At 29.0% G+C, this 26797-nt stretch overlaps 1 protein-coding gene across 1 annotated transcript; it reads left to right on the plus strand.

Annotated features, from left to right (window-relative positions):
• Nucleotides 1–5480: 5480 nt before the first annotated feature.
• On the plus strand, nucleotides 5481–18281 carry LOC135931552 (uncharacterized). Its single transcript, XM_065468756.1, has 15 exons — nucleotides 5481–5536; nucleotides 5584–5744; nucleotides 5792–5890; nucleotides 5945–6088; nucleotides 6177–6281; nucleotides 8023–8103; nucleotides 9588–9725; nucleotides 9820–9901; nucleotides 11862–12581; nucleotides 13627–13844; nucleotides 15489–15537; nucleotides 16045–16626; nucleotides 16759–16982; nucleotides 17237–17356; nucleotides 17866–18281. The coding sequence occupies exons 1-15, from the start codon at nucleotides 5494–5496 to the stop codon at nucleotides 17971–17973; spliced, it is 2874 nt and encodes a 957-aa protein (XP_065324828.1). The 5' UTR covers nucleotides 5481–5493; the 3' UTR covers nucleotides 17974–18281.
• Nucleotides 18282–26797: the final 8516 nt, after the last annotated feature.

The following is a 26797-nucleotide window of genomic DNA, read 5'->3' on the forward strand; positions in this document are numbered from 1 at the left end:
CAGCTTCTTCAACAACTGATGCTTCCCAGGGCAATATAATCTGTCTTATGGCGATTCTCCTGAGCATTTAAAAATTTGTAGAATACTGGAACAACCGTCATATAAAATTAATAATAATCTAGTTTCTGATGTTGCTCCAGCCATCTGCCACAATTGATAAGTGAGAAGCTTTATCAATTATATCTGATACTCTCGCCTTCACATCTATTGAGGCTTTGTCTAAAAGATATCCAGTCAGCTGCCTTCGTCTAGGTAAAGTGTAAATAGGATTCCTTTTTTTAACAATTCTGATGTAGTGATTTTCAGTGATGGGGAAAGGTAAATTTGTCGCATATACAGCCTTTACGAACGATTGATCGAGCTCATTTTTTTTCTTTGGGATTCATTCCATCTATGAAGCCGGTTATACCTAATGAGATTTACATTTAATCGCCTGTATTTTTTGACTCAAATTAATGAAACATCTGTGATTTTTCAAATGGCTCTACTTAATTTTAACAGAGATGCGAACCCGGCAAAATTTTTGCCCGGATTCAGATCGGGTTCAGTTCGATCCGGGTTCAGTTCAGGTATGAATCCTGGTTCAGCTCGGGTTTAATAACTTTAGAATTGGCAAAAAAATTCTTTATTTAAATCTTATGTAAAAAAAACTAGGTATAAATTTGGTATAAAAAATAAGTTTTTATTCTATTTATAGGCAAAATATAGTTAAAAATTCAAAGCATAGTCATGTATCAATTTCAAAAATTTTATTTAGACGTATTAGTATAATATCTTCCAAGAGTTTTTCACTCATCTATGTGGTTGAAAGAATGAATTTCTAACGTGAAAAAGTTATTTCAACGCTAGCCTATATTAAATACATTTTTGTGAAAATATGATAAATTTAACTTTGGTTGTGGGAACAGCGAATAAGATTTTGGATAAATTATAAGAATTTAGGTATTCGAGCTTAGCAGACTTTCCAAATTATGCAATATATTTTCCTTCTTATCTATTTTTTTATTAATTGCTAAATCATATATTTTAATTTTATCATTTTTTGAAGCGCGTTTTTTTTTAAATTTAAAAATCTGATTTTACCGAAAATGTATTCCATCATGTTTTGGAATATCTACCCAGTAAATTTCAGACAATTTTTTTTTCAATAAACCTTAAACTTAATATAATTTATATTCGATTTTCCACATATTTTTTTTTTATATAAATAATAAAATGACTCAAAAGGTTAAACAGTAAAATTGTCTTACAATTCATAAGATAGGTTATATTCCAAACATGTTAGAATATATTTCTGGTAAAATACGATTTTTTTAATATTTATTTTAAACGAGCTCGAAAAAACGATTTTAAAGTTGTAAAAATAACGCATTGTCGGAAAAAAAAACACATTTGACGCTAATATCGTCGGCCTAGAATTGGAGTGCTCCACTTGCGCAAATGTTTAAAATGAGAAAATCAACATTAAAGTTTAAAATCAAATATAAGAAAACCTTATTGATCAATTTTGATAGAGCTATAACTTTGGGCAAAAATTAATATTTTTTAAATCTAGTTTTTATTTATATATATATTGGGACTAAATAAGTTATTATCCACTTCTAACTCAAAAATTTTGAAAATATCGAGTGGAGCACTCCAATTATAAAGAAAGAAAAAAGACGAAAGAGATTTTTATTTTAACTATTTTTTAGTTGAGAGTTGAACAATAAAACATAATGGAATATTATTTAATTTAAAAAAAATATATAAATATATATATAGCGAAATCTGACATAACCTATAGACCATTTTTATAATTATAAAAAAGGGAACTTACAATTTTTTTTTTAGAAACTGACCGATACCCTCACGGTTCAGTACCAAAATAAGAAAACTGCGCTATTTAGGGCCACCACTTCTAATAATAATATATTTTCATTAACAAATATATATTTTAAGAAAAAAAACGTAAATTTTTCACTGTTACTATCTTCATACAAAATTAATCTAGAGAACTGCAACTTGGCCTATTAAGAATTTTTGCACAAGTCAAACCTCGTGTTAAATTTATTTTTATATTTTGCTTAGTCCATTAAATTTTATGAAAAATCTTCCCTGGCTTGTAAATTTTTTTTGTATAATTTTCTACATTATATTTTTAATTTATATATCTAATCCCCCCCCCCCCCCAATGTCATTTTAGATTCTTATATTACTCACAAAATCCTATAAATCAATTGTGATATCTATATTATGTATTTGTAATTCAATCATATTATAAATAACTTGTTTAATTTTTTTTGTGAATTCTGTATTATTTAATTTATAGATTTTAAGTATTTTAATTAGACAACTCTTAAAATCAGGGTTTAACAAAAATCTTTAAATAAGCATTTGAATTGCCTAAAATTTTGGAAAAATCTTCCCATTTTTGATCTTCAAAAGAACAAGGATCGTTGAATTTTGAGCAAATTTTAAACAAATACAGAAAAATATAGTAATTTATTTTCAAATAGAATTAATTCCCAGCTAAAAATTAGAGATTATGCCACCTAAATTTTTTATGTATCAAATTGATTGCCTAGCCTGTTAAATTGCATAGGTTAGCATGATCTTTAATAGTTAAACCAATGTCATAAAGACTAATTTTATATCAAAAGAATTCCTAACTGTAAACTATGGTGAAAACATGAAACACTCAAGTTTGCCATTTCTCATAGTCAATTTGCCTTATTTTATCACACACCATTATGTTAATTTTATATTTATTTCCCAATCATCTCATTGTCTATTTAAAATATGGGTAATGTTGACTTTATGACTTGTTAAATATCTTCAGATCCTTTTCTTATTCCAAAAACAAATTTTTTTTAGCAATTTTGATCTTTTGTTCAATTTTTTTTTATTAGGATATTATGAATAACATTTTTTAAAAAAATATTTTTTGAATAATTAAATTTTTTAAAAAAATAGTAAATATTAACCATTATCAGAATTTTAATTATAGAATTATGTTTTTAATTACGCTATTAATTTTTTAAAAAATATTTTTGTCTCTTAGACACTTTTAAAATTATCACTAATGAGGTTTCACAGTATTAAAATTTTATAAATATTTTGAGAATTGACATTTAAAAATTATTCAATATTTTTGAAATTAAAATTATGGTTATATTATTATTACCGTATCGAATTTCAACATTCTTTGTTTTATTAAACAATTTGATTAATAAAATATATTTATATATTTCTTTGAAATAAATTTAATAAAATTATAAACACTTAAATAAGACCAAATTTAGGTTAAAAATTTAATTATAGAATTAAAAGGTTTGAATTGTCAATCAAGTTTAGCAGGGAAACAATCAGTTTCACGTAAATTATCATATTTCTCAATCTAAATCAAATACTATATGATATATATAAAAAATTAATATATACCCATGTACTCGGGCATAATTTGACATATATGAATTTAAAATATTGGCAAAGATCAAAATCTTCTCCCTTTTTGTTTATACATCGATAATAATCTACATAATTTTGCCAGCAATTCCTGAAAATATGGTTTATAAATTTAATAATTTCTATTTTACAAGGTTTGATTTTGATTTGGAAATCTAGCATCATAAGGAGCTGTTTTTATACCTAATTTCGCTAATGTCTGATCTTTATTTTCATAATCTCTTTTTTGTGCTTCAGCTAATGTCATGTTCAATAAAAAACGAGATATAAATGAAGTGTATGTGTGGTAAAAAGAATGATAATCTACAAAAGCATCTGTTAGATCTTTTAAGTAAATGACAAAAGGTACAAGTTAATTTCTTAATTATAGGTCTATCTTTAAAATATTCTGATAATCACATAATTTAAAATTTTTAAATAAACTTAAAAATGTATTAACTTGTTTTTAAAGTTAAATTTATCCAATTGTCTGTTTAACTTAAATTTATATATATATAGGCTAATTTATTTTTTATATGACCTTTGTTTTAAATTCTTTTTTGAATAATAAACTCAATGAATAATAAAAATCTGTATCCAAAAAAAATTAGCGTTGTTAGTCAAGTGGGAAAGGCCTGCAGCGTCTACATGAGGATTTTCATTGGATGCAAACCCCTTTCAAAAACCTATGTCTACCCCCCATAAAAAACATTTGCCATCTTCGGCGGCGGTGTTCCCCTATTAATGATACTCCTTTCAGAAAATTTAAAAAGAATAACTTAAATTATTTTATCTCTACTACCAATCGAAATTTTGTGAATATAAAAGAGTTATTTTCCATCATTTACAATGAATTCATTAATATAGCATTATGAACTTGCTCAAAATGTCTAAACCTTTTTAATTACAGTTTTATTTGGAAAATAATTTTATGATTGTTTGTAATATATAGATTTGGTTGATGAATTGTTGTATATAAATAGGTCTATAATAAAAGTGTTAGATTTTACAGAAATAAATTTTGTCTTATTTCATCTCAAAATTTATTAGATAACCACATAAAGTTCCTACCCCCATTAAAGCCGTCTGGTAAAGTCAGTAAGTATTGCGTTATGAGTCATTTTTATTTTTATAATTTTATGTTTTAGTTAAATTGGTGAGTCATTGTTATTTTTATAATTTTATGTTTTAGTTTAGAGTTAACATTTTATTTTTAGATTTATAAAAGTTAATTATTGTAAAGTCATTAAGATGGGATAATTTATAATTTCTAAAAATGTATTTTTATCTTATAATTTTAGAGTCATGATTAGGTGCTTTATAAATGTAAAAGAAGATATTTTTAGATTGTTAAATTTTAATTATTTATTTGTGATTATTGCTTCCCTATAAAAGGGAAGCGAAATTGTAAATTATCAATTCATTTTTTTTGAATTCATTTTTACACAGTTAATTTTTTTCCGTTTTAAATAATTATAATATTTTTTATTGGCTAAATAAGGAAAATTTGTAGTGGTGTTTTTTATTTGTTAAATAAAGAAAATTCGTAGTAAATTAGAAGTTGCAAGTGGCCAACGTGATACCTACCCCCTCCGCTCATGTAGACGCTGAAGACCTGATATATTTACAGGATATAATCAATAAAAATCTACCTCTATTTACTAAATCATTTGCTAGATTTTTACAATAATTAATTCAAATGAGTTGATAGTTTGGTTTAAGCCGGTAGTTTCTATAGATAGACGCAGAATTACCAAAATCTTCAAAGTAAATAAGTAATTTACGTCCCTAACAAAATATCAATTCATTAAAAGGGAAATTATAAAAAAATGAATTTTCAATTTATTGTGGATATACCTATAAGAGAGTTTTTAATACCGCTGTAAAATTCCTAACAGAATAAATCTGGTAAAATAATCATTATCTCTCTATATATTATCGTCATTGCTCTTATTTAACTTATATCTTTTTTTCTATTGTGGATATTTACCGATTATTGGGATGTTTAGCCTTGAACTTTTCGCTATTTTAATTCCACAATAAATTTTAGTCAAAGCACAGAAACATATGGCAAGTGAAAGTGTAGAAAAACGTTTAAATAGCACTTTAAGTTATTTATACTCAATCTAGTTTATATATAGTAAAATTTTATTATAGATGAAGCAACTGATTTGACAAATAAAGCTATTAATATCGAGGCCGTAAATAATTTTTGTGATTTAGTCAATTCTTATCAAGATGGTTGCAGATTTGCTGCAATCTTATTGTCAAAAAAGTTGAATTCTGATAAAGAATGGGAGATATTACAAACCATAAGCGTAAATCAATGAAATTCCTTTAGAATTTTATTTTTTTTATTCCAAAGGTGCTAAAAATGGCTGCAGAGAAATGTGGTTCATCATTCCATAAAGAAATTGGGATGTTTAGATTTTTAAATAATTTAATAAAGCTGATTTTTCCAAAAGTATAATTTTTTATTTATAAAATTATTGTTTGGTTTGTTAAATAATTATTCAAGTATTTAGGAAACTTAACCAGTGAAAAAGTTAAAACTGAAATATGTAAATTATTATATAGCTGGACTACGAGTATCAATGAACCAAAAATTATAGAAGCTTTTGACATGCTTAAGCAACAAAATTTAATTCCTTTCGTCATATCAGTAATCATTAATTTATAGCTAATAAAAAAAAATCAAATTGTTAAACACATATAATTTGTTTATTATTTTATTTTAAAATATATTTTAGAGTGATTTGCAAAACATTCCAGCATCTAAACCAGAAATACCTACTGTAAGCTCACCAAATTCCAGAATGCATAATTGTTTAGATATAGATGATAAGACATCCAAGGTTATCCACTACCATATTTTGAAATTAATAAACATCTCAATAAATATCAAATATATAATCTATTTATTTTTAGTGTTGTTATTGCCAAAAAATTAAAAAATATAATGTGAAATATAAAATATTATAGATATTAAAATTTTTTATAAAGCAAAATAAAAGTCAATTATAAAATAATGAGCAATATACAATCCTTTATACCATTCAGAGGTATACCCTCAAGGTACTTGAACTACCTCCTTCCTTCCAGAAAGAATCTTATCTTAATCCTTAAAATACATTAGCTTACCCCCATCCCTCCCTGAGCTACTAAGGTAGTAGAGGTGCCTCGTGCCTGTTATTGGATATCTTAAGAAATCAAATCAAATGACATTGATTTGTTTTTATAATCTTATAGATTCTTAGAAGCATGATAAAAAAAACAATTTTTATTTATGTAATGTAACATTGAGAATATTTTAGAAATATATAAATATAGATGTCAGAATTCTGATTTACTTTTCCTTAATCAATGATTTATTAATATTAGGATGATTTTATTTTAATACTATTTTGGAATGTCAGATATAAAGCAAGTAGTCATGTGATTTTATCTTAATAAAGCTTATTTTCAATCTTTAATTTAAGTCCCAACCATCAAGAGGGATTACTTGATAAAATAATTTATAGGATAAACTGACCCAGGGAATCATAAACTTTCTTCATAAATACTTTTTTAAGGCAGCAATCAATGAAAGTTTAGTTATATGTTATAGTTACAAGTGGTCTGCATTTGAGCCTGCTGGCTAAAACAATAAGTGGGCTGGGACAGGAAAAATGTTTTTATAATATTTATAATTAACCACTCCCCAAGATTAGAGTTTTTTAGGCCTTGTATTTAAAAAAAAATATCGAGCTGGGCAACCTTAATGAAAATTTTAAACCAAGTCACCCACAGGCTAGGCAAAACTAAATTCCCATCGGGTCAGGCCTGAGAATTTATCAATTTGTGGACCAATGATATTTTCTAGCTCAAATTACAAAAAAAATACTAGAATATTCGAAATCGGTCAAAATAAATCCATCTTTTCAGGGCTAAGAACACTAATTTAATTGATTTCCTTTGTAACCATGTATTTTAATTGTTTTATTCCTTCAATGGCTAAAGAATGATTTGTTTATTTAACTATATGAATGATTTAGTGCATAACCCCTCATTTGACAATTAGCGTGAATTCATGGCGGTGAATATACAAAAATTACGGCATATTTTATATACCTCACCGTGAATTTGTGACTGCGAATTTGGGTAACTCGGAGTCGGCTCAGAATAGATAAAATCCGGTACAAACCGTAAATAACCGGATTTCGAAAATCGAGATCGAACTGAATCATTTATTTTAATGTGGGCCCAGGTTAGACCTATAAATGTTCCGAATATTTTCAGTTCTTATATATTTCAAAATGCGGTTTAGTTACCTAAATCTATATTAGAGAGCATTTTTGGTTCTTAGTTTTGAACCGATTCCGAGGGTTCTGATTGGTTCTAAACTTTTCTTGTATTTTATTACCTCTACTACAGGTCTTTGATATAAGGTAATCGCGTTCTCCATTAAAAAAACTTTCAATAATAGTTTTCGGATATATATATAATTTTAAATAAAATTTTCTACGAAATCATCATTTAATATTACTTCCCCTATTCACCCCCCCCCCCCCCCACACTCCTAATCCATATTTTCTCCCAAACAAACAAAAACGCAAGAAATTGAACAGACTGTTGAAGAGTACTTGTCCCGACGATATAAAGCTGGCAAATCAATTAATCAAAACGTTAGTCAAAGAGGTTTTATTTTATTTATTTAAAAATCACGTGTCTTTTTTCACTTTTCCACCAATCATCCTAATACAATCGTATCATCCCAATTCTTTCGCTCATTTAGATCCGGCGAATACATTATTTGGTCGATATTCACAATCGATTCGATCATTTAACTCGAATCCGAATTATTATTAATAAATAAATGCATTTGTTGAAATATTTTTTTCCTATCATTTTTCCATATCCTGTACATATTTTTTTTAGTTTAAAATTTAAATAATCAATAAAACCAAGAATTTTTTTTAAAATTATTAGATGGAATACTCACTTTGTGTATTTCAACAAACACAAATATCATTCGATTCATACGAATAATACGATTATTCGAATCGAATACCGTTATAATGCATTTATTTGATTCGTGTTTTCGAAGGCTTCCGATTGGTCCCTAAAAATATTTAAAATGATTGGCCCAAAATTATTAGTGAGATATATTATACGGCTGGCGTCAGTATTAAGTTTTAATCATTTTTTTTTTGAAAAAATTTTTCCGGAAATGTATTCCATGATGTTTGGAATACCTAACCCACGAATTTCAGACGAATTTTCTACGAACTTTCGAACTTGTCTACAATTTATAAAGTAGGTATTCTAAACATGTTGGAATATATTTCCGATAAAATCAGATATTTCTATTTTTAATAATCTTGTAGTTTGATTAGGATTTGTGGGTGCGTTGGATGAGGATAGTTTTAAATTTTATTCGATCCTGCTATTTTAAAGCCTCACTCAATCATCCCACGTCAATTAAATATTTTAAAAATATTGAACCACGGTTTTGGTTAGCGCATGTCCATTAAACCCCCTTTTTTGGATCGGGTTTAAGGAAACGCAATTTCCGGAAGTTCTGCTTAAAAAAACAAAGTAGCCCATAAATTATTGTTTTTTAGTTTCCACCCCCCCCCCCACCCCGTCAATCAATTTTCGAAAATATCGAACGAAATCGTTTTTGTAAAATTGGGATGAGATTGCTTCTATCGTTTGGTTAAATAATCATTAAGTTAGAAAAAGGCGGTGAGGAGGGAGGGGGGTTGTCTCCATCTTTATTGTGCTGGCGTGAGAAATTTTATACGATATTTTTGTGGTAAGGCGATAAAATCATTACTTGAAGCGCGTTATCTTAATTTTAAGAATCTGATTTTTAGTCCGGATTCCGATTAGGTCTATAATAACCACCCTATCAAATTTGGGGCAATTTTATGATAAACATTTGAAGAGATTTTCCATTCACATTAAAAAAAATAAAATATAAATTGGGGTTTCTTCAAAGGTTGGTCATAAAATTGGTAATTTATAGTGTTAATTAATGATTTAAAATGCAAAACCTACTGCTCCTATCGGGAAAATTAAACTATCACTTTACCCAAATATTTGGTATTTTATATTTCCAAATTGGGGGAAAAAAAAGTGTAAAATATATTTTCTTAAAAAATAAAAATATGCCATAGGATGAATTGAAGACATTAAAGAAAGTTGCCAGGAGTACCGAACTGGAGTTCATAAACAGCAACGTTAGATTACTCCAAGAAATGCTTACATCTTCCAACACTAACGAGATAACTGCTCAAGACAAAGAACTCATGCGAGTGAATAAATATTATTTTTATTGATTTTGGGATTAGGGGTAAAGAAAGAAAGGGAAATAAAATAAAAAATATATAACTATATTTTGATTTGTAGGAACTTTATACAACTTGCGTGAACAAAAAAGAAAAATTAGTGACCCTGGTGGACGAAGTTGATGATTCCGAAGATTCGTTGAGTAAGCTTTTATTTATTTATTTGAAAGTTTACACATTGTTCCTTTTTGGGAACACACAATTGTTAAATCCATAATTATTTTATATAACCTTTTAATTAAAGACAAATCATTTTATTTATTTTAAAATAGGGTATATACACTAAATAATTAAAAAATTGTATATTTAAAAAAAACAAATAAGCATATATTAAAAATAAAATTAAAAAATATATGCATAAAAAGGAACTGAGAAAAAAAAATATTTAAAAAAAATGGTACAAATCACCCTAGGGAAGAGTGAATGCTTAAAAAATTGGACCCTTCATCGGGATCCCCTGAGATCTGTCTCATTTTTTTCTGGTTTTAATGAAATTGAGAGCATCACTTCCAAACATACCTTCGGTATTGGTAACGATTGGAATGAACACGGTGTTGGTGAGGCCGGCATATTTTTATTTTAATATGTTTTTTTTTAATACATGCTTATTTTATCATTTAAAAATTAAAATCTTATCAACGACAATAATACCAATATCGTTTAACTATTATGTTGGTGGTTTAAATAATATGTTTCCTATATTGTATGTATATCAATGCCATTGGTATAATGATTTCGATTATTATCCATACAACTTAGAGAGGAATAAAGATAATAATTTATTGATTGTGTTTAAAAAATAAACATCATTTTAGTAAAGGGGTGCAAGTTGAATAATTGTCAGTTAGAGAAATTTCTTAGAGTCGGGAATTATTTAAGTTTTGATTCTCTTCATCTTTGACCTTTAATTACGATGTCCTTATATTATAAATATATATGAAATACAATATTCATAGACACAAAAAGCATTGCTATCACGGAAGCTAAACTTATATAATAAATGGTGGATAAGAGATCGAGACATTATTTGATATATCGTAATAATTGCATTCAAAACAGGTGTAGTATGTTAATGGGTTAAGTTTAACGTATAGAAGGAATATTATTTCACGTTTATCCGCGTAATAAAAGCCGAAAATTCACTTAAATAAATCTTAAAAAAATGTAGGATAACATAACTTGTGTTAAACAATTTTTTCAATAATTTTGATATTGATTAGTGATCTACATCGGGCCTATTAAGCCCGGCCCGGCCCGAATTTTTAAAAAAGTTTTGCCGACCCGGCCCGAACCCGAAATTTTTTTAAAAAAATTAACCGACCCGGCTCGACCCGAATTTATTTAAATATAGAAATTAATTTTTATAATTACTCAAAATAAAAGACATATGTTATATGTCGTGGGTCGGGCCTAACTTTTCAGATCTCTAATTGATAATATTTTTAAAGCTATTTGTTATTAATAAAATAACGTAATGATTTAAATCAGATATTGGTATCGGCATTGAGTGGCATTAGTTTAAACAAAAATAAAATAAGACATTATCCGATTTCATAATGTATTGTATGTATTGAAAGAAGTGAAAATATTGTTAATCGTTACCAGCCCAACACCTATAGCCATAGTTATAGTAAACGCAAACGTAGCGCGATATCGCTACTATTAGCAACCTTCGTAACGCTAGTTTTCTTTTAATTCAACTTTCTTCTAAACGACGCCATTGTTTCGCAAAATATTTTACTTGATATTTCGTCATAGCGAATATCGAGCTTATAAACTTGCTAATTGTAAATACCCTTTAAAATGAAAGGAAGAAAGAAAGAAAGAAAGAAATACAAATAAAAAGTGTTCTTTAAATCATTATCTTAAGGCAAGAAAAAAAATGTTAAGAAGTAAATATGTTTATACACAACGCATATCATAAACAACTAATGTATTTAATCCTATAATAAGAAGACTATTGGTTTGGTGACACAATGGATGGGTAAAAAATTTTTATTGCATACTTTGTTTTTTATGTTTTTATATAAAATTGACTATTCTAATCTACTCATATAAATAATATTATTATTTTTTTCTTCCGGAATTTTTAAAAAAAAACAGCTGAGATAGTAGGCATACACGAAGAATTGACACGTTGCATCAGCGAATACAAATTAGTCATGGTAGGGCAAGAGGAACACACTCAGCCCCCCGCAACTTTCGCCCCTCGTATTCCTGATAACGACTGCTCCCTCCTCATGTCTTCTACCATTAATACCAAAGCAAGAAATTCCAACGACAATTCGCCTCCTACCCATGGTCTTGAACATGAACCAGCTAATAATTCCAACCACCAAACAAATAACAGTCTTCTGGTAGACCTTGGAAACCCACATTTATTGCCCCCATCACGCCCCGGGGGTGACCCTTTTGAAACCGAGGACAACCCCTCCTGCGCAAATGCCCGATCATCAGCTGCGCCCGGAAATAACATGGGAATTTTGAGTTTTGATGATGTGGAACATGTTAAACCAGTCAAAGATGCTCGACACGATCATTCCTTGCTAGATATCGTAGATATCGATGCTCCAAACGCGTTACCCCTCGCCACGCCATCCTCTCGCATAGGTGATTCTAATCATGACCTCATGACAGTTACGAATAATAGCGCTCACAAACCCAATTTGGATTATGCGGATAAAATTTTTGGCCCGAACTTAGATAACTTGCTCGAGGGAGAAGACCTCGAGGATGTATCCTTGATCAATCGCCCCAGCAACGTTGAATTATTACAAAGAGACGGGATTGAAAATTATGATAACGTAGGAGGAAACTCTAGGGGTAACTATATATATATATATATACGTAATGTAATATTAGTCGTAAGAGTTTATCAAATTTAAGAACCTACCTTATAGAACCCTGGTATTATCTGAAATTTACAGGATATATTTTACACAAAAGTTATTCTCTTTCATTTTGTTTTACAGAGCAAAGATGCTTTGACTTCATTATTTTCTAAAAATATTTTGTGCCTTTTACACTTCTAATTAAAGATCTGCAAAATTAGGCCCGGCCGGTTCGGGTCTGGCCTTGAAATTTTTTTTAAATATATCTAAATTTATCAATTTTATAATTGAATTTTTTATGTAAAATAAAAATATTTGATTTTATTTATAGAAACTAAACGCCATTTTTTAACATAAGCCTTTTATTTTGAGTAATTTTAAAAATTAATTTTCTATATTTGAATAAATTCGGGCCTGGCTTAAAAAATTAGACCCGGTGCAGATCGCTACTTCTTATACCTCTTAATTAGAATAGATTATAAAAAAATTACGAGAAGCTCATTTATGACGTATAATATTTAACGATATCAGAATTTATACCAATAGTAATATATCCTAAATGCAATATCCATCATAACTAGGTTCGAAACCGTGGCATTTAAAAATTTTTTTTTTTGTATTTTATAAAGGTTATGTATCTTTCCAAATTTATAAAATTTGGATATTTTTTCTGATATTTGTATAAAATATTTTTTATTTTTAAAAATTTACACATTTTCGTGTATTTAAATTTGAGGGGTTATTTTTCTATAGGAATAAGGGTATCACGTGATAAGATGGTATATAAAATAAATTTATCACGAATTCCCAGTTTAAAATTTTTTTTTGACTTTTCGAAAAAAAAATCTAGTTATTATAAAATACACACCGATTTTAGTAAATTGAAAATTTTAAAAATCCGGAGTTGCTTAAACCCTACTCACTACGACATATATATATTTATATAGATATAAAGAAAGAAGGGGGAGAAGCGAGAACGATATTCATGTTTTACAATAATAACCCTTAAAACAAAATTCCATGATTTATGGATAAAGGTAAAACTCCATATCCCAAATCGCCAGCTATGGAAGATTTAGGCGATATTTTTAGTATTCGTACTCACCCCATAACCGACCGCGCTGTAAAGAGTGCTCACGGATCTCAACATTTCTCGGATCCGAAAATGGCTCATTTTTTCGCTAATGGGACACTCGGTGGCATGGGTCAAACGAATTATGATACCTTGATTGGCGACGCTAAGTCACGCGAATTGGTTGGTACATTTAATATTATGAACCCTGATTTAGTTAATGTTGCTCTCCATTCCATTCGATAACACTTCCAAGTAGTGCGATTTCGACGCATGCGTAGTATCGCATCAAACGATATCGTTCAAATTAACGGATTCTATCTTGTTTGTTTAACTTATTTTCTCGCTCTTATTTTGTTACACCCTTTACGCCATTTTATTTTTATTTAACTTACCCTTTTGACATTCTGTTTTTTATTATATATAGATCGAGAGAAGATTATATACTTTAGCGTCAATGTGTTTTTTTTCGGCAATGTGTTACTTTTATTTTATACCTTATATCGTTTTTTGAGCGCACCGGAAACGTGTTCCAGCATGTTTAGAGTACCTAAGGAATCGTAGATATTTTTACGGGTAACTTTTTGTGTCATTTATAATTTGTTATTAAAAAAATATATATGGAAAATTTAATACAAATTTATATTAAGTTTAAAAAGTGCTTGGAAAATTTGTCCGAACATTCATAGGGTAAGGTATTCCAAACATGACGGCATGCATTTCCCGGTAATATCGTATATTTAAATTTTTAAAAATGGCACTCAAAAAATGATTAAAAGTTCCCTTTCTTTCTTTCTTTCTTTCTTTCTTTCTTCACAATCGTCGCGTCAAATAGCATATTAAATAAATCGCAAAATTAAATGTACGAAAATTGAGATCCATTTATTAAATTGTTAAAATAATTTTTTGAGAAAAAGGGCAACCATATCGAAATCAGTGGTCAGCAATACACCGGCCATGTCTGAAAAAGTTTTCCAGACAAAATCGGATCAAACCGCCCCGGTCCTGGTAATTAGTGGAGATGTCCTGACCGCATAATAGAAATTAGAAGAATATATGAGCCTTTATTTTGTTAAAATATAATTTTTAATGATGACAAATTATTATTAGGTTTTTACATATTTTTGTAATGTATTAGAATTTAATTGAATCAATTCTGATAATCCGTTAAATATGGTGTTTTTTTTTAAATTTAGGCCACTCCTCAATATTATGAATAGTCGTTTATTTTTGGTGTTTATAATAGTACCTAGATACAGCCCTTTTTTTATAAAAGTGTATCTTGATAACTACAAATATTTGAGGTTATGTCTTACATTTTTTAAAAAAAAATCGTTATGGATTTTAAAAAGCCAACCTGGGCAAACCTTAGTGAAAAATTGGAACAGAACCGGAAACTAAATTCCCACCGGACAGACCGGTTCTTGGAATTTTGCCATTTGCAGACCACTGATAGAAATACATTTATATATTGAAGTAAATAATTTTTTATTTTAATATTTTAAAATTTAAGCTCATATTGCGAAATTTATAAATATCTATCTCACCTTCATTTAAATAAGGACTAGGAACGTTTTTTTTATATTTCTCTCGCATCGCGGCATAAATCGCAAGCGCTCCATCTAGTTTATATAAGACCACGGTTAGGTAGTCCAGACTGATACTCATAGACCTGCCCGTTTACCGGCTCAGTCCAGCTAAGACCAATAGGAACTGACTTTTGATCTTATTCTCTATGTTTTCCTATCATAATTTTTTCTATTTTTTTCATTCTCAAACTCCATTTATTTTAATTAAATGAATATTTTGACATTTTTATTTTTTTAGAAGAAAGAACGTGGCAAACATGAAATCAAAGCTCTTTCCATGTCTTCTAGTAAAAATACATGCAATTTATTTTTTATATTTCGCCCATTAAATTGGATCGGTTAACTGTGTTGTTTTTATTTCTTCCACAATTCCGAAATTTAGTATGGTATTTAGATTATATTTAAGTGAAGAAAAAGAAATTAAAGAGAAAAGAAAAAATGAAACTGATAAGTTAGCAAACCAAGGATCTAAAAATGCTTAGATTTAAAAATCTGGAAATGATCAAAAGTGTTAGATTATTTTTTACTGACTGACTTATTTATTTTTTAAATCATGCGATGTTGAATTTTTAAAATTCTTTTTAAGAATTAGGTAAAGTATTTTTATATAATAAATAAAAATTCCTTTGGCAAGTTTTAAAGAATGCTTTCTGATTCATGCCAGTAAGAAGTGCCGTCCTTAGAATAGTAAACAACGAATCCCTCATTCGATCCCAATTAATCATTTCAATAGTCATAAATGTAATCTCTTTAAACACTTTATATTTATATAAACTCTCACCCCATGAATGCAGCTCCTGTCTCTTTCCAATATCCATACAACCTAGAAAATGGTTTCGAAAATTTATTAACGACCTCTTCTTCCTCCGCATTCAAGGATAGAAAGGAATATAATACGATGTTTTCTCATTCCGAAATTGGGGGGAGAAGCGGAGGTGGCGGCGCCATTAAATCTAGTAAAAGCAGCAGCAACACGACGACCACCGCCAATCATCTTAACAACGATTTCGGTAACTTCGCCGAGCTCACTAAAATAGCCCTCGGTTATGGGTTAAACTCTGGCCGCCCATTTCCTAGTCGGACGCTTCCCCCAACGCTGAACGAAGAGACCGCTCCCGTAAATGGGGGCGATGCGATTGGCGCCAATGATATTATTCCTAAGAAGGAAGTCATCAAGTCCACCATATCGAATACCGCTTTGAAACACGAAGAGAGTAAAGATGGGTTCGACACGAGAATTGAAATTGGCGGGGAAAACGCGCGCTATATCAGAGAGGATGGGACAAAATGGGCGGAAACGGAAGCGGAAATGTTAGAAAAAAGGATGAAATATTTCGAAAATTATCTAGCTAAACTGGAAAACTTGGAGCCCGATCGTAAGTATTTTTTTTTTATTTTAATAAGAAAGATAGAAAGTAGAATACCATGAAGAAAAAAAAGAATAAAAAATGAATTAATATTTTTTTTTTACCGACATAATATATAAATATTATTTCCTATAAATAAAGTCGATTTTAATCCCGTAACTTTGTACGATAAAGACCAGATCAAAATACTTCTATCCAAAGCTCTCGATTCTTCCATTCCTCCTATTAGTGTTAGCCAGAAACTGCCACCGAAAATCGGTATCTACACACTCTCCCTGATTAGCGTCAACAAATACCCCATTTCTCAAATACTCTTTAAGATCGACCTATCCAGCAGTTCGGAATATCATACGACTTCCAAACATGTAAACTATTTTGTTTTTGTTTTATAGTAGACAAGAGCACATCTTGTTATTTTCTTGACAGCTCTCAACCACTTTAACCTGATGTTTGTCATATTTAACATGACACTTGTCCATTACTTTGACAGGTATAAAACCGTTTACTCCATGTTGACATACACGGGTTTAAAAAAGTTTTTTTAGACTCAATTCATATCGGTTTTGACCGGATCCCATTTTTACTTCATCCTATATTAATCGTAATTTTTTTTACGCAGCGCGTTTTGTCCAAATTGGTACCTGAGGAGTTTTCTCTTCCCGCCTTCAATCCCTTGTTTCCACCGCCATCTTTCACAGCCGTTCTATACGTTAGCCAAATCGATGAAAATTTATCGAACGTATTGCAAGCACATAATTTTTATTATATTATTCCTCTTCCATTTATTTTATTTCTTTATTTTATAATTTATTTTTGTATTCAATTTGTCTCGTTATAATTCTATTTTTTTTCTTCATTATTTAATCTTTAAATTAAGATCTATATAATACGACTCATGTAAATGTGTGGGATAGTGTTTTTAAACAGCTGGATTTTTTAAAGAGGGGTAACCCTATATTTTGGTCAAAATTATTACGTAAGTTTGCATATTTTGCTCATATATGGTTGGAATGTTTGGACATCTATTAACGAATTCTCAAGACTCGCGTAACATTTTTTGGCTAAAATATTGCCTTAGCCGTTTTTAAAAATCGAGCCGTCATTTAAAAAAAAAAGGAGGGGCAGGTCTCAATCAAAATTTTGACTCTCGACAAGGTTATCTAGTTTTTCCTAAATTTTTAGAAGAGGGTTTGGAAGCGCATTCTTGAGCTCTCAATTTATTCTATTTCTTTTTTTTTAAAAAAATAGCAAAATGATGTCCCAAAAAATTCTAAGCTGAAAATGGATATGGAAATTTCTTACAAAATCAAGGATGAAAAGTCCAAGGCTTCCATCATTCTAGCAAACACTCTATAAAGGATACGCGAAGAAGTGTTGGGGAGAAGGAGGAAAAATTTTTTTGTTTTGTTTTATTCCAAATATGACGTTAGCATAGGTTTAAAATATTTTAATGATATTTCATGTATTTTCGCTAATTGTACCTTAATACAACCTGCAATATGTTATTTTACAAACTTATTTTAAAATAAAAATGCTTTCATGTTCCTCAAAACAAATGTTTCTATAGCCAATTTCTCTGTATTATTTTTGTTCTAATTTATTTTTTTTATTGAACAAATTATTTAATAGTATTTATTCTATTACATAAAACATATTTATAATAATTCTACGTCTAAAATTGTTTCGATTGTTTTATAAGCGAATTATTTTGACGTTATACTACTTATTTACTAATATCTTTGTACCAATGTAAATTTTAAATTGAAAAAATAAAGAAAAAAATTATATATTTATTTATGGAAGTGTTTATCTGAATTGACATGATGCCGACACCTTTTAAACAAGTAAATTGATTATTTATAAGAACCAAAGTCGAATCATAAAAATTTTGTCACACGAACTACCGCTAAAAATTCTGTGAAGGTTGGACCTTTTTAATATTATTAACAATCAATTTTTGATTGATAAGTGTTAGTTACTATTTATACATATTTTTTTATATATCGCTATCTGACGGTGCCAGCTACTCACGTTTTACTATATAGAAGAGTTCTCAACCAAAGAATTTGTTACTTCTCCCTATATAAATATAATTTGATAGAGGAAGAATCTTGAAAAATTTTAATTGTATGTCAAGGGTTAGGAAATAATCCAAAATATTTGTATTTATCTAAATATATATATACCTTTTTTTATTTGTATCTTAGTATTTTATTTGAATATTCTAGAAAGTATCAAGTATTTGTATCATACTAAAAAAAATTACGATTTTTTGAACGAAATATAAATGAATTTTTCTTTATAATTATAATTTGAAAAATCCAAATTTATATATTAAATTTGTGAACCGAGTTGGCGAAAATTTTTTTTTAATATCTTCCTAATTAAATCCTATTTATTTTTAGAATGAGTATTGCCGAAGATGATATATATTGTTAGCTTGATAAAATAATAGCAAGTTTTTAGTAATATCAAAAATATACTCGTATTAAAAATTTAATCCAAATCTGTTTTTTTTTTAAAATTCCTTTTAAATATTCACTATATATATCTAAAAAATTATCCATCTTCGTTTGATACATCTTCGCTTCTTTACCGGGCGTATTTAATAATGACTTTTCCCCACTTTTTTCTTCTTTCTTTATACATGCACGACCACACTTTTATCTCTAATTTTTGAGTGTAATGTTCCAATTTTTCCTCCTAGTTTCCTTGTTCGAATATTTGTTCTAGCAATCTTTGTAGGTTTAATTTTTTTAAAATAGTTTTTCTGGCGGACTTTGTTCATTTCTGCGCAAAGCATATCGGTAATTTTATAGGAACCCTAAGCTTGTTTCTAATTCTTCATTGTTACTTTTATTCATGTTATTTTTAAAAGTTTTTACTAAACGTTCTGCCATACCGTTGTGCTGTGTATATAGTGTTGTTAAAAGGGCTCGATTTTTAAAAAAACGGCTATCCCAATATTTAGCTAAAAAAATATTATGCAAGCTTGTAGATTTTTCTCATAGATAACACAAAGGTTTGGACATCTATTTACGAAATCTCTAAGCCCGCGAAATTTTTTTGGCTAACATATAGGATTCGCCGTTTTTAATGCGAACCCGTTAACAACAGTATGTGGGTGATATGTTCTTCCATATGAATTAATTTTTAATCTGATTTTTTTCACAAAAAATTATTAAATTCTTAACTGCTGAATTGTGGCATGTTCTCAAAAACTTTTATCTTGGGAATCCCAAAGATACTTATCAATATTTTTAGCAATTTTTTCGGCTACTCTAGAATTTAAAGCCCATTTTTGTATTATAGCGCTGTAAAATTGTCGGTTTATTTTTTTTCTTGGATGAAATTAACTCATTCATAGATGGCGATCTGTTTGTAATGTGAAGCCTTTTTATGTGTGAAATATTCTATGCGAATCAATCTACATAACTAAAGCGGTGTCCAAATTTTAACCTTCCTAGCTCTTACATTTTTTGAAGTATCAAGGCTTATCAATACTAATTATAAGATTTACTAAAAATTATAAAATTGATTCCGATGTCAAATAAAAGGTGTAAAATACAATTTATTTAACCCCGTTACAAACTTTAAAATCCTTGTGAAAAAATAATGGGTTGCACCGATTGTCTAAAATTTTAAACAAATTGGTATGCCAACTTTCGTGCATAGATTAGAATCAGGACTGAAGCGCTCTTAAAAAATTGATTAGATCAAAGTTTCCCCAAAAATTTCTTAATCATGTTCAGAATATAGAAGTTAAAATAATATATATATCAGGTACAATATTTTCGAAATCATCTTTATTTTTATGATAATTTTTTAAATCTTAAATTACAAATAACTACAATTAAAAAATATATCATATTCGAATTTTAACAATAATATCTCCCTAAATATCCATCGTGGTTTCCATCATATAAGTCTGACAATATGTACCATAATATTAAATAGTTCTCGTTCAACACCAACCTAATAATTAACTAAATCTAATATTGTCAGAGATTTTATTAGTTACTTCTTGGGATCTAACAGATTTTTAAAGGAAACGTATATGACGGCAAAATGTTGAATTCGGATCACATTTACTTTTATATAAATATTAGAAAAGGAAGAAAGAGAAAAAAAAATTCTAAGTGCTGGAGGAAAATAAAAAACTTTGTGTTTTGTAGATTATTTAAAATAATTGCTAAAGTAAATATTTTATAAAAAATTGTAGGCAGGAAAAAAAAAGTAATAAGAAAATAAGGTATTTTAAAAGAATTACATCCATATAATAGGGTGAATTAAAAATAAAAAAATTCTTTATATAATATTATAATAACTAGATGGCGTTAAATAATTTAATACATATTGTGATTTATATATATTATCTAAAATCTTGATTAGTTAGGTTCATTAAAATATTTATATTGATTTATTATGTTACTTTCAGCTATGTTTGGGAAAAGTATAATTATAGGTTGTATCCTAGAACCTATTCTATATAATAGATAATATCTACTATAAGTCTAAAATAAAATTTAACATATTATATCAATACAAGTTGAATATTTTCTTATAATTCCAATATATGCAAAATTTTACCTATCGGATATTTTATAATTTTTATTCCTAAATTATTAAATGATTAATATATATTTTTAATGAAATCACATGTACATTATATGGAGAAGATATATAGTTATAAATATTATAAAATTTATATAACGCGATTAAAATTATATAAAATATATTCTAATCATCATGTGAGATGAGGCTGCCAATGAAGCTGATGTAATTAGCCCTGTGAATTGCTATTGCGAGTCTTTGTCTTAAGAAGAAGCCTTCACGAGGTTCATCTGTTAGTTTGCGGATTAGCGATCCAAGTTCCTTGAAGAAAGAAAGAGCACGATTCCCAAAGGTAGTCAACTTAGTGGAAATGATGGGAATGGATAAGTGATCTTGGGATATCTCTGAATATTTTGCAATTTTTAGAAGCTCCTTGTTCTCCAGAATGTTAAGGGATTGATTGGAAGGAGCCAATGGATCTATACAAGAGTAATCCCAGACCAAGAATTGACCTCGCTTCCAGGGAATTTGAGAGATCCTGTCAGGGCGTTTCCCATCAGATCTGAAAAGACCAGAGGGTTAGAGAACAAAAGGAATTTGAGCGGATCTCAGAGCTCTAAGAATTATAGAATTGCAAATGTTATGTCTAACGATGCGGCCTTTACATGAACGACAATGTAGACTATGCCTTCCATTACTCAAAACAGCAGAACTGCAGCCGGCACAGATGTGGGGTTGGGTTACTAAGCAATTTAAACGTATGCCTATAGCATGAGTTAGCTCATTTCGGGTCAATTGTAATTGTAAGTTCGCGGATGGAATGGCTTCGAGAAACTCATTTCCAGAACCATTAAGCAGAAAGGAGAATAAGGGACGGTCCAATGATTGCATACTGGAAAGGAGAGATTCGACGCAGCTTGCAATAATGGGCTTATCCCAGTCCTTCTGCTTGTTCGTTTCTGGAATTGGGTGGTCGGCAATGAATCGAGATTTCCATTCAATGATGGCACTATCAAAGGAAGAGTCAGAATTTAAGGAATTAGGATTGACTAAATTTTTGGTTAAAAGACAGCTCGATATAAAGGCAGTTAAGGCAAGATCGGAAGGGGATCTGATGCCTAGTCCTCCCATCTTGGTAGGAAGGGTGGCTTGTGTCCACGCTAATTCATGGAATTTTAGATTAAGGATACTTTCAATTAGGACTTTAATCCCATTTTCATAAATGCGTAAGGAAGTGGGAAATTTAAAAATAGGCGTAAAGAATTTTTGGGATATTGAAGAAATTTTTCAGGAGAAAAAAGGCTTTATGAGAGGGGAGAAAGGAAAATAGGTTAGCCAACTCATTAAGGGTTTCGAGTGTAGATTGTAGGAAGGATGATATGGCTGTGTGTCCACCAACGGGAGCACCTAAGTGAGATAATTCCTCCTGAGTAATCTGTTTGAAATTATAAAAATTGTTTTCTGATGAATTAATTGTAATGAATTCTGATTTTTCATGGTTGATTGATAGACCAATGGATAGCCCTGCATCCTTGATTATCATTACAGCTTTATTGATTTCGTCGTTTGGACCACAAAGGATTCCATCATCGATGTACCATGCATGCAATGATAATGAACATGCCTCGTTAATAGATTTAACAATTTCATTGATCCCTAAACAGAAAAATAAAGAACCTAGAGGATCTCCCTGTTGTATGCCCTCAATCGAAGGAATTTATAGGTATCAAATTGGAGAGTGGAAGGCTGTTGATAGCATGAATAAAAGAATTTAGTGTAACCAGGAAAGAGAATACTCGATGAGCTCAGAAAGGAATTCCTAGAAAGAGTGTTATAAACATTGTTGAAGTCGATTTTGACTAAAGATTCGTTGGTTGGTTGGGTTTCTAAGTGTATTCTCGTTAGATGAACAACAGCTTCACAGCCGCCAGGTATACCAACACCAAGTTGGAAAGGACTTAGTATATTTGAAGCTTTATGCTTTATTCGAGAGGAAATCATTTTAGCTACTAAACGACGAAAGGAGCCAATTGCAATCGGTCTTAAATCATTATTGGGTTTTTGAAGGGCTATTAGCCTGGCACCGAAAAGAATAGGGGAAACAAAGGTTGGCACATCACCTTTTAAGATTTTGTTGCAAAAGTTTGTAATTTTGGAAAGAATTGAGGTTTGAGAACATATTGAGGGGGAAGTAATGTCCTGGAGAAATATAGGACGGATTCCATCAAGGCCATGTGCTGAATCTCGATGAAAGGAAATGATAGCTTTCCTCTCTTCATCAGTGGTAAATTGTAATGCGCATGTAGAGTGAGGCTGTAGAGATATAGGGGTTATAGTTGTTGAAGGGTGTTTTTTTCAGAGCTTCAAGTATGTGTCGTTTGAAGGTTCGGCGAGGGAGTCTTGAGTAGAAACCAATCTAAGTGCACCTTTGATGTTAAGATTGTCAATTTTTTTAGTGATTAAATTGGCCTTCAGCTCGATAGCAGAGGGTTTCATTTTATTTTTGACAACAGATGCCTTCCCGTGTTCGTATAGATGAGGGACAACTATTGAAGCAGAATCCTTGATTTGCTGGGTTAGGGATTTATGTGAAGTTTTGTCTGGCACCTTGAAAGCATTATAGCCATAGAAAAGAAATTTAAGCCATTCGTTTTCATTACTAAAGTTTAACAATAGGGATGATAGACAGTCTGTAAAGGATTTGGCCACAGTCAATCTTGCACCTTTGGGGATCCTTGAAATAATGTTAGGTTTTGGATGATCAAGGAAAAAATCTGAAAAGCTTGAATTCGAATTTTGAGGAGGCGGAACGATATTTGCGGAAATAAAAGTAGAATTGTTGATAATGGAATGTGGAGGAAGGCCGGAGTATTGACATCTAGCAGAAGGAGAACCATGAATTTGTAAGCATCCGTCCTTTCTAAGATGTATCAGTTTTTGACATGAAGGACAGGTATGCCAAGAAGACATTTGGGATTTAATATTAATTAAATATGTGTCAAAAGCAAATACTTATATAAAATATATTAGTTATAAAATTTTAAGGAAGTGAATTGACGAATATTTAATATTCTAAAATTAGAAAAGGAAATTTATTTTTATTTGGCGTGGTGCCAGCTAGACGTCTTATATGTTAAAAAAAATTTTCATTTTCTTCATTGTTAGGGAGATATTAATTATTATTTTTTTAACCTTCCCCCTTTTCTTATATGGGGGATTCATGTATTTTAACTTATATATACTTTAAAAGTTATTCATAAATAATTTTTGTAAATTATCATTTTTAGCTCCTAAAATCCAAGGAGTTCTTGTATGTTATAATAATGATTGTCTAATGTAAAATGGTATGACAACAATACCTTGGCCCCTCGGCAAATCACTCATATGGGACTACACGTGTGTCTCATCATTCCCTTCAAACATAAATTTCAATTTAATAACACAGGCATAAATTAAAAAGACAAAACAAATACAAAAATTTTAGAAACTTCATATTCACTCCCTTCGCCTTCAACATTTATGTTTTTAAAAAATCTGGGTAATAAAATACGACTTTTCACAAATGAACCCAGAGAATTCCTTTTTATTCGACAAAAAATTCAAAATAGAAATTTTTAGACACAATTATGGTTCCTTTTTGGGGACTCAATTTTAGAATTTATTTTTAATTATATAATTATAAATTATAATTTTTTTTAATTAGGTTTTATGTAAAAAAAAACTTTTTTAATAATATAAAATAAAGAATAAAGTTGAAAAAATTGTAAAATGTAGAGAAGTCAAAAGGACCTTCCAGGCAGCTAAAATTTAAAAATATAAGAATACTTATTTAATAGTTAGAATTTTAACTTATATACACTTAAAAGTTATGCATAACTTATTTTTGTAAATAATCATTTTTAGCCCCCATAGAAGAAAAATCCAAGAAGTTTGTATGTTATAATGAAAATAAAGATTGTCTAATATATATATGATGGAAGGCAACAGGACCTTCCTGGCAGCTAAAATTTAAAATTATAAGAATACCTATTTAAAAGTTTGAATTTTAACTTATATACACTTAAAAGTTATGCATAACTTATTTTTGTAAATTATCATTTTTAGCCCCCCATAGAAGAAAAATCGAAGGGGTTGTATGTTATAATAATTATTGTCTAATATATATATGATGATGTATCAGTTAGTTCTAAGATGAATGAATATATCAGTTCAGTTGTTAGTTATAGTATATATATGATAATGTGTCAGTTGTGTCTAAATTTGAGGCAAAAATTTACTGTTAAGGATCTTGAAACAATAATACATTGCTCTTGATTTTCAGTACTCCAATTTGATTGTTGATTTTTATTATCTTTTTGTTGAATGGTATCTTGTGCAGAAATCTACAAACATAATATAATGTATCAGTTATGTCTAAATTGTAACAAAAATTTACTGTCAAGGATCTTGAAACAATAATACATTGCTCTTGATTTTCAGTACTACAATTTGATTATTGATTTTCATTATGTTTTTGTTGAATGGTATCTTGTGCAGGAATCTACAAACATAATATAATGTATCAGTTATGTCTAAATTGTAACAAAAATTTACTGTCAAGGATCTTGAAACAATAATACATTGCTCTTGATTTTCAGTACTACAATTTGATTATTGATTTTCATTATGTTTTGGTTGAATGGTATCTTGTGCAGGAATCTACAAACATAATATAATGTATCAGTTATGTCTAAATTGTAACAAAAATATTACTGTCAAGGATCTTGAAACAATAATACATTGCTCTTGATTTTCAGTACTACAATTTGATTTGATTTTCATTATGTTTTTGTTGAATGGTATCTTGGGCAGGAATCTAAAAATATAATAAAATAGTAAATTAAATCAAAAAATTTACCATTGCCTTAGATATAACCTTAAAATCCTTTCAAAAATATGAATTCTGTTTCGTGTACCTTCTAAAAAAAATGAAAATCAAAGGAGCCGTTAAAAACTATATATAAATTATGTATAATTGTGTAAAAATATCTATAATATATCAGTTCAGATATATATATAGTGTTGTAAAAGAACGCGTTCAAAATGAACGCGTTAGTGAACGAAGTTGGTTTTTTTTGAAAAAAATAATGAACGGCGTTCCTTTTATTTTTGACGAATTTTTAATAAAACACTTTTTATTTTTATTTATTCGAAAATTAATATTAATCCGAATTTTTTAAGAAAAAAGTATTATTAATATTTTTTAAATATTTAAGAAAATAATATTATTTATATTTTTTAATCGGCTGTATTTCCTTTTCACATTTCAATTTTTTTAACACGCCATTTTTGTAATTTATTAATTTGAATATTATTGTTTATATTTTAGTTTAATAGATTAGCATAAGCATGGATATTATTATTTAATCCTCATCATCTGATTCTGAAAATCCGAAATCAAATAAATTAACATTACCATGGCCAAATATGATAAACGTTTCACAGTAACATCCTATATTGAAGGAACTAATTCAATGCTCACCAAGTGTAAAATGTGCCCAAAAATTATTATATCAATGTCAAAATCTTCAAGTTACAATTTAAAACGACATTTGATTGTAATATTAATTATTTTATTTTATATAAT

The sequence above is a fragment of the Gordionus sp. m RMFG-2023 genome, chromosome 1, assembly GCF_954871325.1.
Source record: "Gordionus sp. m RMFG-2023 chromosome 1, tfGorSpeb1-WG-v2, whole genome shotgun sequence".
Classification (NCBI taxonomy): domain Eukaryota; kingdom Metazoa; phylum Nematomorpha; class Gordioida; order Chordodea; family Parachordodidae; genus Gordionus; species Gordionus sp. m RMFG-2023.